The sequence below is a fragment of the Pelodiscus sinensis genome, chromosome 10 (genome assembly GCF_052426305.1).
Source record: "Pelodiscus sinensis isolate ZL-2025 chromosome 10, ASM5242630v1, whole genome shotgun sequence".
Lineage (NCBI taxonomy): Eukaryota > Metazoa > Chordata > Testudines > Trionychidae > Pelodiscus > Pelodiscus sinensis.
In genome coordinates, this window is record NC_143061.1 from 37,156,613 (window position 1) to 37,173,692 (window position 17,080).

At 45.1% G+C, this 17,080-nt stretch overlaps 1 protein-coding gene across 13 annotated transcripts in view; it reads right to left on the reverse strand.

Moving 5' to 3' along the window:
• The window catches only part of AGFG1 (ArfGAP with FG repeats 1), a 63,013-nt gene that overhangs the window by 21,579 nt on the left and 24,354 nt on the right, over positions 1 to 17,080 (reverse strand). For all 13 annotated transcript variants that reach the window (XM_025182999.3, XM_075937614.2, XM_089780855.1 and 10 more), the window contains exons 3-4: positions 10,924 to 11,039; positions 8,561 to 8,723 (exon numbers count right to left, since the gene is read on the reverse strand). In XM_025182999.3, coding sequence (XP_025038784.2) covers positions 8,561 to 8,723; positions 10,924 to 11,039 — 279 coding nt within the window. The remainder of the gene's footprint in view (positions 1 to 8,560; positions 8,724 to 10,923; positions 11,040 to 17,080) is intronic.

Here is a 17,080-nt window from a genome sequence, read left to right on the forward strand (position 1 = left end):
TGTGCAGTTGCCAGGATGATTTTATCCTACCAGGATACCATAAGTCGGCAGAGGGGACCCCAAAGTGGCGCTAGCACCCTGTGAACGAAGGGGAAGAGGAGGAAATGCATGTAGGAGACCCCTTCCCCAGTGAATTTGGAAGGCATCTTCTAGGGCAGTATTTCTTAACCAGTGGTACAAGTACCCTGGGGTACTCTAGAGTAGTCTGGAGGCGGAAGGGGATGGTACATCAACAACAGAAATTTGGAGAAAACTGAATTTTGTTTTAAGTTTTACAGCATTTTATTATTTTTGTACTTTACACACCCAAAAATTTCATCGCCCACCTGGCTACGATTAAGTTGTTTAAACAAATGTGTTGCAATGGTAGTAAAAAATGTGTCTGAAAACTGTAGGTACTTTTTTTTTTTTTAAAAGGGTACTTAATAAAAAAAGGTTGAGAAACCCTGTTCTAGGGAGCCCTTGCTGCTGCCCAGGTAAGAACAGAAGGCTCGGAACTTTCTGTTCCCCTCTCATGGCAAAGAGGTCCAAATGGGGACGACCCCACCTCTGGAAAAGGCACTGCACTACCTCCCATCTCAGAGCCCACTTGTGAGTTTGGAACAAGCGGCTGAGGTTGTCTGCCAAGATCTCAGAACTCACTGGCAAGTAAGAGACCAACAAGTGTTTGCACAATAAGATGCACAACTCCCACAGCGACATTGCCTCCTTGCACAAGGGAGCAGAGTGAGCACCACCTGTCTGTTGACAAAACATCGCTGTGGTGGTGTCTGTGTGAACTGAGACACTTTCCAAAAAGGCCACACAGGCCAACCTCACTGCCCTGAGCTCTTTTACATTGATGTACACTGCACATTCTGCCCATGACCAGATGCCACGAGTCTGCCCAAATGCGCACCCATCCCAAGTCTGAGGCATCGGTTACTAAAGTCAGTGAGAGCCAAAAAGTAAAACAATCTCCAGCATAGGTTCAGAGGGTCCAGCCACCACTGAAGGATATCTATCACCAATGGCAGGACACCTGGCACCTTCTGGGGAGAATGTTAAGACTGCTTGTACATGCTGGCTAGCCACACCGGTAGTGGATGGACTCAAAGCTTGGCGAAGGGAATGACGCAGGTGCAAGAAGCCATATGCTCAACACCTGTTGGCAAATCCTGGCCATCCCAACAGGATGGGCCCCCAGACCTTGAAATAGTTTGCACATGCGCAACACAGGGTTGAGGGAGGGATGCCTTGGCTGCCAGCAAGTCCAAACGTGCCCTTACAAACTCTAGGCTCTGCATGGGTGATAGGGTAGACTTCTGAAGGTAAATAAGAGGCCTAACCCGCTGAACATGGTCATGGTCAGTGTTCCCTGTAAGATTTTCTATCCTTGGGCAGGTTGAATTTTCTTATGTGCAAGTGAGGCAGTGTGTGGATGTGCACCCACCAGTATAAACAATAGTCCATAGTTGCGGAAGAAAATATATTAAAACAAGGGATAATCACCAAGGAGCAATGCCTATGTTATTTAATATGAAATCAAATAAAAAGAAAAATTAACACTACTCTTGGCTGAAGTGGGTTGTGCACACAAAAGCTCATGATACTATTTATATATTTGTTTAGCCTAATGTGCTACAGGACCGTTGTAATGAGGGGGGGGGGGGAAAACAAAAACAAAAAAAACCCACCAGACTAACATGGCTACTCCTCTGAGACCTTGGAGTCCATGCATCATCCTTTATAAGAGACAGATGCACATTTCAAAGATCTTACAAATAAGGTTTCATCCTACAAACCGCCTAAGACTCGCTACTTCTGACTCAGAGCTAGAATTCTACCAGATAGCAAAAATCTGGCCTTAATGCAATACTAATACATACATGGTTACCTATAATACCGCATTTTAAAAAATCATTAAAGATCAGAGTTTTAGATATCTGAAACACTCAAAAAAATCTGTTAAAAAAATCTTTTTCTTTCTTACCATAAGCCGGGGTGGGCAATAATTTTTAATGAGGGACCACTGCAAGAATTTGGCAAGTGGCAGAGGGCTGCACTCTTCCATTATATTAAGGAAGGAGATACAGGGTTCTGGGATGGAGGCTGGGTGCAGAAGGGAGCTTGGGATAAGGGATTGGGGTGTGGGACATGGGAGTTTGGGTGAAGTAGGTGATCCTGATCTGGGACAATGGACTGAGGAGAGGAGGGGTTGTGACCTGGGGTAAGAGTATAGGAGGGGGTGAAGGGATTTGGGCTGTGACCAGGGATAGTGGATTGGGGTGCAAGGTCTGGGAGAGGGCTGTGACCTAAGCACGGGTGTAGGAGGCAGATGTAGTGTCTAGGAACTGGAGCAAGGGTGCAGAAGGTTTGGGTTACATGGGTTAGAAGGGCTAAGGGGGGGGAGGCAGAGGCTGGGGTGCCAGAGACCTTACCTGGCTCCCTGACAGCAGCCTCCTTAGTCAGAGTCTCTACCTTCCAACCTCTGTACATGCTCATTAGAGCAATAAACATAGCTCCTGCAGCTCCAATTGAATGAGGTGAGCCTAGGGAATGAGGGGAAAAATGTACTTCACACGCTGCCTGTCCTGTAATCAGGGAGCTGCTATTGGTCGAAACCAGCCAATGAGAGTTACTGGGGGTGGGGGCAGTAAGAGAAGCCTCTTTCCCCCTCCCTCCAGGCTCTGAGTTCAAACACACATGTGGCCTTGCACTCGGCTTTCGAGAGTGCCAGGTGCAGTAGGTAGGCAGGGAGCCAGCTGAGGCACTTGCAGCTGGATCCAGCCTTAAGATAATCTTTTGCTCAGCCCTGGAGTAGAAGCTGCAGCCAGCTTCTCAAGTAGCTGCTGCTGTTTCTGCTCCTCTGAGAGGGCAAGTGCCCTGCCCGTGCTTCCCCAGCCAATCAGCTGAGCTCTCTGCCTGCATGGGGAGCTCTGAACCTCTGTGCAGGGCTCAGAAAAAGGAACTTTGGTCACAGGCTCCTTGATCAGCCAATTTGTCCACTTAAGGGAAAACCCGAACCCCTCTGCACTGCAGGAATACTGCCACCACTGTCATGCACTTTGTAAAGACCCTTGGTGCAGCAGACAGGCCGAAAGGTAACACCCTCAACTGACTGTGGGAACCACCCACCAGAAAATGAAGGAATCTTGTGAAAGCTGGAACTATAGCCACATGACATCCTTCAGATGGAGGGCAGTGTACCAGTCTCCCAGACTGAGTGAAGGGATAATTGAGGCAAGAGATACCATATGAATTTTAACCATGCAGGTCTACTATGGAACATAACCTGCCCTTGGCCTTTGGGATAAGGATTAACAGGAATAAAATCCTGTCCCCCTGAATAGTCCCCCCTCTACTGCCCCTACACTGATGAGCATTTGCATGTTCTGCCACAGGAGTTGCTTGTGAGAGGAGTCCCTAAAAAAAGGATGGGACGGAAATGGCAAAGTGGGGTTGCCAGAAGCTAAATAGAATGTCCCATTTTTACCATGCTCAGAACCCGCCTGTCCAACATGACTTGGACCCAAGCATGGTAAAAATGGGACACGCAGCCCCCAAACATAGGAACAGAATCTGAGAGGGAGAAAGGTACACTGCCCTCGGGCACACCTTCAAAAATTCTTCCTAGGCCCTAGCAACTGCCTAGAAGCCTAGGCCTCATTATTGACACCCCCACTCCAACTTCTAACATCAAACGATGGTCCCGTATTATATTCTGGACCTCTGGAGGGATTCCAGGCACCTGAAGCCAAGAGTTCCGTCTCATAACTATGCCCATTGACAGACTGGACATTAAGAGCTCCCTGAAGGGAGGTTTGGGAAGTTACCCTCCCTTCCTCTACAAGGGCCGCAAACTCAGACCTAGGCTATGTCTAGACTGCAAGCCTCTTTCGAAAGAGCCTCTTTCGAAAGAGAGCGTCTAGACTGCACGTTGAACTTTCGAAAAAGCGGCTTGCTTTTTCGAAAGAAAGCATCCAGTGAGTCTGGATGCTCTCTTTCGAAGAAGCCCTATTTACATTGAAGAACGCCTTCTTTCGAAAGAGGAACTTTCGAAAGAAGGCATTCTTCCTTGTGAAATGAGGTTTACCGCCATCGAAAGAAAAGCCGCATTCTTTCGATTTAATTTCGAAAGAACGCGGCTTGAGTCTGGACGCAGGGGAAGTTTTTTCGGAAAAAGGCTACTTTTCCCGAAAAAACCCCTGAGTCTGGACACAGCCCTAGAGTCTAATAGGAGGAGTTCTTTAAATTTGTCCCTGGTCGCCCAATTATAATTGTAGCAGACCTTTAATTGGAGACTACCCGATGAGTAAACTTTCCTTCCCAACAGATCCTGCCTGTTCAAGTCCTCGGACTTCAGACTGGAACACTGGCAACGTTGGTGTTCCTTAGCATTAGCCACATCCACTACCAGGGTGCTGGGATGTGGATGTGTATACAAGTATTTGTACCCCTTAGATGGGGAAAAGTATCGACGCTCAACCCCTTCAGCAGTTGGAGGGATAGAAGCCAGGGTCTGCCAGAGGGTTTTCATGGTGGAGAAAATAGTCTTGATAAAAAGGGAGTGTGACCCTGGACACCCACCCTTCCCGAGACAAAATGTCCACCATAGGATCTGCATCCTCCACCACCTCCTCTATTTGCAAATGTCACTGCACCTGCTACCCTCTCATCTGGAGACAATGAGGTCAAGGGGTCCCACATCTCTTCTTCCTATTCCATATCCATTACCGAAGGCACAAGCCCTTGGTCATCAGCACCGGAGTGCTGTGATGCGGACACAATCCTAGAACCCAGTGTCATTGGTCCTCCCCGGAAAGGGAAGCCATTGCCTGTCACAGTTGCAGGCTCGGTACCGAACGGGATTCCTCCGGCACCCCGAAATGATGCGTAGCATATATCTGCAACCCCGACATTGTTTGCTGGGACAACTGAACCCCTACGTCAAGGTCTCAGTCTAGGGCCGCTGAGGGAGTGCCCTTGCTGAGAAGGCCACTGAGATGGACCTAGAACGTCTCGCTTGTACCTGGTGGTAGGCCCAAGGAGTCCAGAAAGGCCAATGAGGTGGGGCCTGCCACTCAGGAGGCCATTGTAAGGCTAGCTCCTGCCTCCTCTCTAGGTGTTCTTGCATCGAAGTGCCGCCTCTTGGACAGGTGACCCTCCGGTTCCAACTCCGATGTGAATGTGGAACGTGATGACTACAGAGGATCAGTACTATGCCACACTGGCAGCCTCTGTGCAGGAGTGAGGTCATCGGGAAGACTCCACCTTGTACAGGATCCCTCCTGGGACCGGTGCTGAAGTGAACAGTCTCTGCTGAATCAATGGTGCCACCCAGGAGGCCTCTGCCTTGAACAGAAGCCCTCACTGGAGCAGTGCAGAGATTGTCGGTCCCGATTCCACGACCGTTGCAGAGGCAAAAATGACCTTAACATGGGAGGCTTCCCCCTTGACTGCACCAAGCCCAGTACTGGCAACAGTGCCAGAGGGACCAGAGGATACTCCCTCAGTGACTCTGACTGACCAGATGTTCACTAAATCAGGTCATGGGCCGCTTCATTTGTCTCAGGAGTATATGGCATAACCACGTCTCCCATCTGACTCTCTCAGAGTCAACGGGATCGGCAGAGACGCCATAGTTAACGGCACTGTATGGGCAGGTTCTTTCAATGGGTGCTCCAACCCAGGACATGATTCTTTAAAGCTTTCTAGCATTCAAAATGGGGACTGGCCCCCTCTCCTGCCTTTTTCTTTTTCTGCACCACAGCAGGATGGGAGCCAAGAACTAGACTTCGGCAAATGTCAGTGCTGAAATGGCTTGTCCGACTCCTTACACGGAGCTGGTACACTCTGCACCAACGTCACCGATTCCAGTCCCACAGCCTGCAGTGCTGAATGCCAATCTAGGGATGTCTGCCAACATATTTCAGAAGCGAAGCTCTGTCCCTTCAAATTCTTGAAGTAAAGGCCCTGCAGATCTTGCAGCACTTGTCTGTAACTGGGCCATTTCAAACACTGCAGGCAGGAATCATTTGGATCACCTGCAGACATAAACTTCATGCACTGTCTTTACTGACTGAAGCTGGGGAGCTGAGGCATGACCCAGCCACCATGCCCCAGCCCCTAAGTTGTTAAACAACAGCTACTTAACACCTGAAAGAATCACCTACAAAGGCCAACTAGGGAAAGCGCGCTTGCCCGAGGCAAGAAATGCTAGCTCTAACAACCTTCACTGGGAGTAAGAAGGAATTGAGGGGTGGGGTGGTCTGCAGGGTGCTTAATATCTAGCCATACTGGCGCCACTCTAGGGGTCTCCCCTGCCGACCAATGGTATTCTGGTAGGGTAAAACCTTCCTGGCTACTGTGCACATGATATGCACACCCATAACTAAGAATATGCATGAGCAATGACTTAAAGAACTTTTCCTTTTCCTCTTCAAGGTGTGCAAGATCATATTCCCCGCCCCCCTCGCCAAACTCTATGGACTTAGCAAGCGTCTCAGGTAGCCCTGCTTAAGGAGCTGTGCAGCAGACTACCAGAGACAAAGATGGATGCAAAACAGGAAAATTAGAGGTGTCTAAACCAGAGGGTCTCAAAAACTATGGGCCTCAGTGGCATGAGGATAGTTCTAAGTAAGGGGTTTTCTAAAACTTTGGGTTGCGGCTTGTAAGGGTAAGCCACAAGCTTCTTTGCTTACCCAAGTGTCTGTACACATGATTCACTTTTTCCGACTAATGGTAGTAGCAAATTGCAGCCACTGGGAGCTGCGAGCGGCCGTACCCGCAGACACTCAGGTAAATCAAGAATCTCACAGCACACCAGCAGCTTACCCTTACAAGCCACAACCCAAAGTTTGATAACCCTTGCACTAAAAATGCTTGCCTAGGTGGTCACATGAGAGAATGAAGGGCTGCCCACCTAATCAGTGGAGCCATGCAGGTAAGCATATGTAAGTTGAGGTGATGACCTGGAGGGGGGGGGGGGAGAAATATAATTCAGGTGGGAGGCAGCAGTGGGGTGACAAGTGGGGGGGGGGGTGTCGTATTTTGGGACTTGCAGGGCTGCAGTGATATTAGAAAGAAGGTAACTTTCCCAAGTAGTCAGAGCCTGGGAGCTGGGGTAAGAACCTCTCCTTTCCAGCCTCAACTTTGTGACTACTACAGTAGCACGCACACGCACACACCTTCCCTCCTAGACCCAGTTCAGCAGCTGCCAGGGCATGGGTGGGAGAGAGAGACCGACCCTTCCCAGCCCCAATTTGGTAACTCTGTGGAAGGAAAGAGCTCTCTTCTCAAACCACTGTTAAAACTTGATGGCAATGTCTTGTTCATACAAGGTTTGGGGGGGGAGGGGAGGGTTTAATAGTACTTTTATCCAAAGTATTTTATAATGGTTAGTTCATGATAAACATTTGGAAATAAAGATCTGTAAGTGGCATGCTGAGGTCCTCAGCAATTTTCAAGTGATGCAGGAAGAAGTTTGAGAACCACTGGTCTAAACAAATGACTAGATTATGGAACCTGTATGTAGTATTTGTAATTATTTCTGAAGCCCAGCAAAAGCTTCAGAGCCCAGTAGACAGAAGCTGGTTCTCACCGAATCCCCTTTTCATCTTCCAGAAAAAAAAATTAAGCTTCTTGAAGAATTTCTGACAGAACATTAAGGCTACATGATTAAACATTTAAGACCAGGAAATCCTATAAAACACAACCTTAGTTTGATCCTTTTGTGTGTTTAATTGTACAGATTCATTTACATCATACATTATTTTTCATATATAAATGTTTCCCTTCCTACCTTCAGCATATCACATGCAGTTATGGATAAGCTAGACAGAGAGAGCTGAACAAAGTCATATGACAAGACTACAACACATACTTGCATAATCTACAGCACAGTATTCATAACCATATAGAAACATTGATTGATTACATTCATCTATTTAATTAGCTTCAGTGTCCCCTGAATTGCTTCTAAGGAAGGGAGGCTAACAAAAGTTAGTATATTGGACTGACCAAAATACTAAGTACACCTCAGAGTACTGTACACACAATTTATATAAAATCTAGTTTATATTTCAGTTAATATTGTCAGAGGCCCAAATTAAAAAGAGATATAGCATATCTCTAGCTGTTGAAAAGCCAGTGTTTTACTTGTAAAAAAAAAAAAAAAAAAAAAAAAAAAAAAAAAATCAGTAACACTGGCTGAGAAAGAAGTCCTGTCCATGCCTCCCTTTAATAAAGATGGCAGTTGTAAAAGAAAGTCTTAGTTTTATTAAGTAGTACCAAAAATACTAGTCTACTCTGCTACAAAGGGCAGAGTATCATTTTTAGTTTAAAGATTTCAAAGTCAAGCCACCACTGAACTCTGTTTTTCAATTGATCAGTCCACTATACACATTCTGTAAAAGCAACCGAGCATGAAAGCTACTAAAGCCTGTTTCACTGTAATAATCCACTAATGCCTTAATTTTCAGTATTTTGTAAAATCTTGTTCAATGCACAAAATGCCCATTCTCCTTTTAAATCTGGTGACAATCCCATGCAATAGAACTTTCATCCATTACTCACTCACTTGGCTAGGTGTGCCTTTATTTAAGTGCAGTGCCGGTGCAGATTCTCCCAAGAGAGATTTAAGTGGTTTCACCTCAGGTGTGCTGCTTGTACTACTAGCAGAGGACCCAGATATAGATGCATGGACCGATGCCACAACTTTAGCTTGTTCTGGAGGAACATACCTAAGTCGAATAAGCAAAATATTTAACTAAGTGTTGTTCCAATATGGAACAAGAGTTATTGCTGTGAGGTCTGAGATTTGCTGTTAGTTAGGCCCTGGACCAATGTCAAACTGCACTACTGGTCTGATAGTCCAGTCACCATTTTAGTGTCCCACATCTCAAACCATTTGGGTTTCACAAGCTTGATGCTTCAATTTTCCAGTGTTTTATAGCAGTTTTCTATCTGTGGTCTGCAAAAAGTGACTATAAACAAAAAAGCCTTTCAGATCCCAGAAAAGGCCCTCACTTTTCATTCATCAGAAAAACAGAATGCCCTCTCCCCCGCTTACAGGTCAAAATCTGGAAATGCCACCACCACCACAGAAACAGTTAAGTGTCCTCTAATGCTTCATCAAATACTGTGCCAAGCATGTGTCTAAGACTTCTATGCTAGGAGTCTGTAGAGCATAGGCTGGATTTCCAAAAAGGGGCTGCACCTTCATTTGAAAAAAATGTTAGAGGTCCACAAATGAAGAAAAAAAAAAACACTTCTAGCAGAATTAGGGTATTGAAGTCACATCCACGTCAACTCAAGAGTGATGTTAAGAGTCCCTTTCTCAACCAACTGCCATGGTCTGAACCATTGCTGCATACCGTATTAAGAACATAAGAACAGCCATACTGGGTCAGACCAAAAGTCTATCTAGCTCAGTATCCTGTCTGCTGACAGTGGCCAATACCAGATGCCCCAGAGGGAGGGAACACAATAGGTAATATTGAAGTTTGGCATATGAGCTTTTAAATGAGGAGCAGGGAACCTTTTTTGGGTTGGGGGTTGCTGACTCCGGGGGAGTCAGGAGCCGCATAAAAGTGAAAAAACCCTCACTGACATGGCCCCGACTGGAAAGACACTCCACACATTTCCCCCTCCCCTCCCCCCACACCAGAGCCTAAGAGGCTAGACTAGTAAATTGTGTGCTCCAGCCTCGCAGTAGTGGCTGGACCACCAGCATGGGCTCCCCAATGCTGAAGAGCCCTGAGCCTCGGGGCCAGATCCAGACATGCCAAGGGCTGCATCCCTGTTTTTAATTATGTGGGCTGGAGTAGAGAGAGAATACAAGATGCTGTCAACATTTCCTTAAAATGCAATTTGAATTAATATTTATTAAATACTCACTTACAGATTATCAGTATTTTTACAAACCCCAGGTAAATATTGCTACTTTCACTGTACTTCCATCCCAGTAAGGGACTACCCAGTAAGTCCTATACTACTGCTGATGTCACCATATGAAACTACAGTTTCCTTGTTCAAGATGAAATATTGACTGCCCAATTCAATGGAAAACATACAGAACTTCAATCGCCTGATAGAGCTCATTTAAATGGAGAAGTTAATACAGGTTGGACCTCTCTGACCAGTCCCGCACGAAGGTATTTGCCAGACCAGAGGAAGTTCCCTGGTACTGGCTCCCCAGACCCTTATTCCTCCCCATTGTCGGACACAGCCACGCCTCCTCCCACCATGCTGCTGCGGCCCTGCTACATCACCAGCTCTACTACTAGGGCTCCAGTGCCAGTTCCAGGCCTGTCCACCAGGGCTCTGAGCCACCATCCCTTTTGCCACCAGGACTCCCAGCCAGGAATCCCAGGTTTATGTACACTTATGGTCCTGCTGGACCACAAATGTTGCCAGATGACAGAGTTCCAGTTTTGGGAGGTCCAACCTGTAGTTCCTACAGCCTATTCAGGGTATAATGCAACAAATCTAATACAGCTTGACAAGGTCTGCCACATATATAAAAAGGAAAAAACAAAACAAAAAAACAACAGACAAGGGCTGTTAGAGCATGAACAGAACCCAATAGCATCTCTTCTGCCATACCTAAAAGCCACTCTGATGGAAACAGCAAAAGCTGCCCTTTTTAACAGAGGGCAACTTCTTCACCTTCAGAGGGAAAGTATCTTGTATAGCCTCAGCAGCTGCTTAGGCAGTTTGGATCCAAGTACAGACCTTTATGAAGAAGCCCAGGGGAAACTAATTGTGAACATGGGATACATTTATATGGTTATATTTTGTACATGCCCTGGGATGTATTATTTGTCAACTCAATCTGCTGATTATTATCCTGTTGAAATGTCTATAACATGGCTTGGGAAATTATGACATTTTACTGTATGAGAGCATCTCTATCAAAACTAATGGGAAGTGTTGGCTTACCATCTTTTCTTTTCATATTTTTCCTGTAGAAACTCTTTTACTTTCTGTGGATCTCTGAAGTCTGGAATTGCTGATGATCTATCATCAAATAATCCTAGCCAAATCTGTTTACACACCTATTCGGGGGGGGGGGGGGGAGGGAAGAAGAGAGAAAAATCAGTATTCTAACAAAATTAAATGTATATTTTCATTCTCAATTTACAATCTTAGATAGAATCCATTAACAACTTTTGAATAACCACTTTTACCATATTTATTTGCACAGAACTTGGCTTACACAAATACTTCAGTGAAGTGAGAGTGTACAGTTCATTGTTTAAGATATTGCAAGGCCATCTGTCACAGCAGGAGAAACAAACCTTGGTATCTTATTTCATAGACATATACAGGAAGTACTTGATTTTGAAAGTACTCCCAATGGTGTAACACAGTAACTGCCATTTTGGTCTTTGGAAATCCTTCTCCCCAAGATCTACACGTTCAAGCCACAGACTCTTTTCTGCTTCTCTGTTCCAAACTTTACAGGTCACTGTAAGCTGAAGACTCCAGCTTATTAATTATGTTTGTATGAATTAGTTTAAGAATCCTTCTGAGCTTTTAAAATTTCCCAATATACAGTGTTTTGTTTTCAGCTGTACAGAGCAAATTCCTGTCTAATGTATGAGGTGCTTATAAAGCAGCATGGTTAACTAGAAAATTAACACACTATATTTAACAACAAGGAGTTCACAGGTGAACAGAAGTGTCTCAAATTGGTCCTGTCCCTTCAATGGGTAAATTAATTAAGCCAAAGAGAAAATGAGGTCGCCCTCGGCTTTTTTTGGCAGTAGCTCTTCTTTATGATTCAGCAAAAACAAAATTCTCTCATGAAAAACTTAGCATTAGTTGCTCAGCACTCAGCTATATGAGTAGAAAGCAACTCAAGAAGCGGGGAGGGCATGCACACAGGGTTATAAGTCATCTTGCTTAAAGGACTGTTTTATTTAAAAACTACACAATTCCTCAAGCAGGATTAGAGAGTATTGTGCCAACAATTTAAGAGTTTGCCACTAACAAAGACCAAATTCATACCTCAAAGTTTCTAAGCATATTCAAAAAGTGAAACATACACAAGTTAACGGAAATATGCATTTCCACTGCCATATTTTAAATATTTTCCAAGTCTCATAGTCAGAAACTGAACACAATGCAATGAGAGATTTATCCTAGGACAGCATTCTATTTTAATCAAAGTTGAAAAAATTATCAGACTTAGTGCTTTGCCTCTAACCACTCATTTCCCCACTGAGACATTTAGGTATAGTAACTTGCCTCCCCAAAAAAATTCTTCGCACACCTGAGAATGATACAGTTCTCACTTGGTTCATTACTGAAGTAAAGCCAATCAACTGAAAGGTGGCAACTCTGATAATAGTATAACAAATGGAGAACTTACTCAACAAACTGCTTAGGAAATGGTGGGGGGAAAAAAAGCTGTAATTTAGCAAGAAAAGGAGTCAATATTCTTACAAAAAAGTGTGACTAGTATCTTTAATGGCCACATATCTCTTTTGGAACGGTATATGAGAGCACAATGCACTGGCTTAGATTCAGAGTGAAGTGTTTTTCTGAATCCTAAACACTGCTTCCTGTAACATAGCCAAGTGTCAGTTTGGAAGTACGATGGAATATTAATTTGGCTTTAAATACATTCATCTGTGGTGGACTGGTTCAGGTCAGTGATGTCCAACCTTTTCAGCCTGAGACTGTAAAACATTTCAGGAAGATGGAGGGAACACCATAAGCATTTCAGAACTGAGTCTCTGCTCTGTGAAACACTCAGGTTGTTCAAAGAAAACAGAAACCATCACAGAAATCTCAAGGATTATCTTAACATGGAGTTCCCAAAAGGTACAAAGCAAGCAGAGGCCAGGTCTACAACTTTAGGCAAGCCTACAACTACCCACCAGATCGTACTGATCAATCCAGCAGGGGTCAATTAATCAGTTCTGGCATAAGAAATAAACTGATTGTAGTGTGCCCACATCAACTCTGGTATTCCACCAGAAGGAGACTTGTAGGTAGAGTTGACGAGATCATCAGACATCAATTCACTGCAGTGAAGACACCACAGTAAGTAAATATAAGCAAGTCAACTTCAGCTATGTTATTCACTAGGGATGTCAACATGTAGTCAACTATATGATTAACTGATAAGCCTAGGCTTATCGACTACACACATTTCTCCCCGTCCTCCGCCCCCACTTGCTGCCTCTGAATCAGTGGTGCTGATTTATTATTTTTATCATGGTAGTACTCAGATGTCCCAGTGAAGAATGTGCTGTTGATGCTGATCTCTAAAGTCTTGTCTACACTTACAAGTTATGTTGTCAAAAAACGCTTTTTGGCTACAAAATCCAGACACACTGCTACAAAAATCTAGTTCACATTGCAAAGCATCAAAAATTGTGACAAACATGCAGTGTTAGTGACACAAAAATTCCACTTCCACAAGAGACTTTTCTCTCCGCCTCCCTTTATTGTTGACAATCATATAGTACAGGGCTATTCAACACGCGGCCCGCAGCCTGTTTGTTTGCAGCCCATGGTGCAGTCTGGGTTTATGCAGGGCTTAACATGCAGGTGGGATCTTTTGAACACGTCCTCCACTGAGAACACACATCATAATGGCAAATCAATATAATGGTCTTCTGTTGATATGCATTTTAGTAGTTCAATTCCTGGACTGTCGTTGCTCATTAAACATGCTGTAATATGGGTGTAAATAGGGTAAATATTGCATTTTATTAATATCAGCAGAACTGACTTAAATGGGGCCTGCGTGTTGTGTAGTCTTGTCTTAGTATTCACTTTTGTCAGCGTCAAAGAAACTAATTGCATATATTTTTGCATGTTCATGCAACCACAGTTCAGTTGCGGCCCTTGGCATGTGCTGTGAGTATCATTAAGGCCCCCAGAGCCTCCAAAGTTGAGTAGCCCTGCTGTAGTGTGTACTTCAGTAGGTTTTTTGCCAAGTTTATTGACCTCCAGCATGTTTACTGACCTCCAGCCGTCCTGGTCAGTGCTTTGAACTCTGCTGCTCTGCAGCCACATAAACAGATGTGCCCCTTCCACTTGCCAACCACAGGAATTTTAACAATTCTTTCCCAACAATTCTGGTGCATTGTGCAGTGAACTCCTCATAGTGTCTTCTTATGAAAAAAAGGGTTGCTATTGCTCAAAATGCTCTCCCGCTTAAGATCCAAGAGTGCTGCATTGCTCCAGTGCAGCGTTCCCCAACTTTTTTTGGCTAAGGAACCCCTTTAGAATTTCAAGGAACCCCAGCCAGAAAAATTGGTCAAGAGCGATAACTGTCTCTAACAGGGGCGTTCCAAGTTCTCACGGAACCCTTACTTTCGCTTCACGGAACCCTGGGGTTCCACAGAGTACTATTTGGGAAACACTGCTCCAGTGTATGGAGTAAAGAATCTTCAATATGTGATGTCTCAAGTACATTTAACACAACATGGGAAGGCAGGGTTGTAAGCGACTAGTCGACTACCCATTAAGCATATGGCTATCAGGTAGTGAGTAATGACTCAACTAGTCGCTTCTCCCCCTCTTCCCCTCCTTTGCTGCCTCTATCAGAAAGGCAACAATGGCTGTGGGGCAGGGGAGAAGACCAGGAGTCGGTGCTGGGGGAAGCCAGTTTAAAAGCTGGTTTCCCCCCTAGCACTGTCTCCATGGGTGGGGAGCAGGAAGGCAGAGGCGCAGCCGGCTCACATCCGGTTGCTCCGCAGCTGATTCCCGGCACACACCCAGTAACCCCCCGGCTGCACCTCTGCCTTTTAAATATATTAAGAGCCTGGCGACTCTTAATACATTTAAAATGCAGAGCCACAGCAGGGTTAACTCCCAGGGCCAGGAGCTAACCTCCTGGTGGCTCTGCAGTTTCCCTCCTTAACAAATCAAATAGTCAATGGAAATTCCATTTGACTACTCAATTAACTGATCAAATACAATTTAACATTCCTATGGGAGAGACCTGAAAGATCCATGATTTCTCAGCAGATATTGGAGCATTCAGCAAGGGTCATTGAGGCCGTGCAAAAGTAAGCCAGAAGCCCAGAGAAGGTTAGGAAGTGAAGAGGTGGCTGATGGGACTTTCACATTCCCAAATTACATTGTGCATTCCCACAGTGCTTTGCGATTGAAGGTGACACCAAGCACTATGGGATTCTTACCCATATTGATTTGCTCAGTCCAAAGGGGTGCTTTCATGGCCATGTTGATAAGTTGACAATGGGTGGTAGAAAGACAGGTTTGACCGGTTTTAAGTTTTGGCAATTTTGTTATGTCAACAAACGCTTTCACTGACAAATCTTCCCAGTCCTGAGAATTTCAGAATCACTTTATGGCAGACTATGAAATGCAGGTAAATCAGAAACCAGAAAAACATAATATTTACAAGTAGATAACTAGAGCACTAAACACAGGTACTACAGCTAAGAGCCAAAAATATTTAAATAATGAATTAATTTGAGATTTAAACACCTGAAATTACAATCTACTCCAAGTGTAATCTAGGTGAAATGTACAAACTTCAAATGGCTAAAAGGTTTAGTCACCAAAATGTTTATCTGTTGTGTCTCAGGTAAGTGGACCATGAGATACTGTATCTTTTTGGGTGCATTATCTGAAAGCTATTAGGAAAAATTCTTAACAGAGGTGATCAGATACACTATTGTATGCCAGAATGTTCTTTAAAAAAAAAAAAAAAAAGTTTTCCGCTGTGACTCCCTTTGAAAGTATTTCAGGCTGTGATGAGCCCTCACTTCATATCTGGATTATGCCACCCATGCTTTTGCACTGCTGCATGAGCTCAGCCTACAGTCACTGCTCTCCAGCCACCCAGCTCCAGTGGCAGCACAGAAATAGTATTTCCCCTCTTATGACTCCCACCCTCCACAACAGGCATGGAACTACCTTTTGGTTCAAGACCCCTAGCTTGACAAATGCTACTAAAAGGAACTAGCGGGCTGCCTCCTGCTCCCTACGCTCGCCAACCCCCCTCTCTCTGGTGCCAGAGTCTGATGACATCATTCTGTTATGCAACCAGAAAAACTTGAGAGATAAGTGGTTTATCACACAAATTCCAGGTCTAAAATGGTACTTAATGCTTAGTTAGGGCATCATGGACTGTGAAACAGTAACCTAATTAATTCTTAATTATTCGACTATTCTATAGTCCCCGGGGCTGGCAGCCAGTGCACTCTGGCTCCACTGCTGAGGATCCCCCTGCCAGCCACCTCCGATACAGAGGCAGCAGCATGGGGTACCAGGCGGGAGCTGGTCCACAAAGGGAGCCAGTTTAAACCCCAGCTCCCCTCGAATTAGCTGCCTGTCACCTCATGAGCCCCTGTTTCGGGCGAAAGAAGGGAGACGACTGAGTTCCCAGACCCAGCACGAGTCTGCCCACCTGGCTCCTAATACACTTTAAAAAAATGCAGAGCCACAGCAGAGGTAGGTCCCAGACCCGGCATGAGCCAGGACTGAGATGGATAGCTGGCCAGTCATCTTAAAAAAACAAAACAAAACAAAAAAACAAAACAAAAAGTACTGGTGGGGGGAGAGGGAGAGAGGACGAGGGGGGAATGGTGGTTAATGCTATAGAATACACAATATGCAAAAGCTTATAGGTTAATCAACTATACGATTACATTGCTACAATGAAATCTGGTCTCTGCATATGAAATTTAGGTTTTGAGTGCGCTTTTATCCTTTACTACACATTTTACCAGAGAGGCCAGTATTTCTCAAATTGGGAGTCCTGACCCAACAGATAGTTACAGAGGGAGGGAGGGTATGCATGGGTATCTTAGGGGGTGCAGTACTGTGACCTTTACTTCTGTGCTGCCTTTAGAGCTGGGCGGCCAAAGAGTGATGGCTGTAAGCGAGGCACCCAGATCTGAAGGCAGCACCCCAACAGTAGCAGTACAGGAGTAAGGATGGCAATACCATTCCATGCCATCCTTAGTTCTGCACTACTGCTGGCAGCAGCTCTGCCTTCAGAGCTGGGCTCCCAACCAGCAGCCCCCACTATTCTGCTGCCCACCTCTGAAGGCAGCACCACTCCCAACAGCAACATAGAAGTAAGGGTAGCAGTACCCCAACTCCT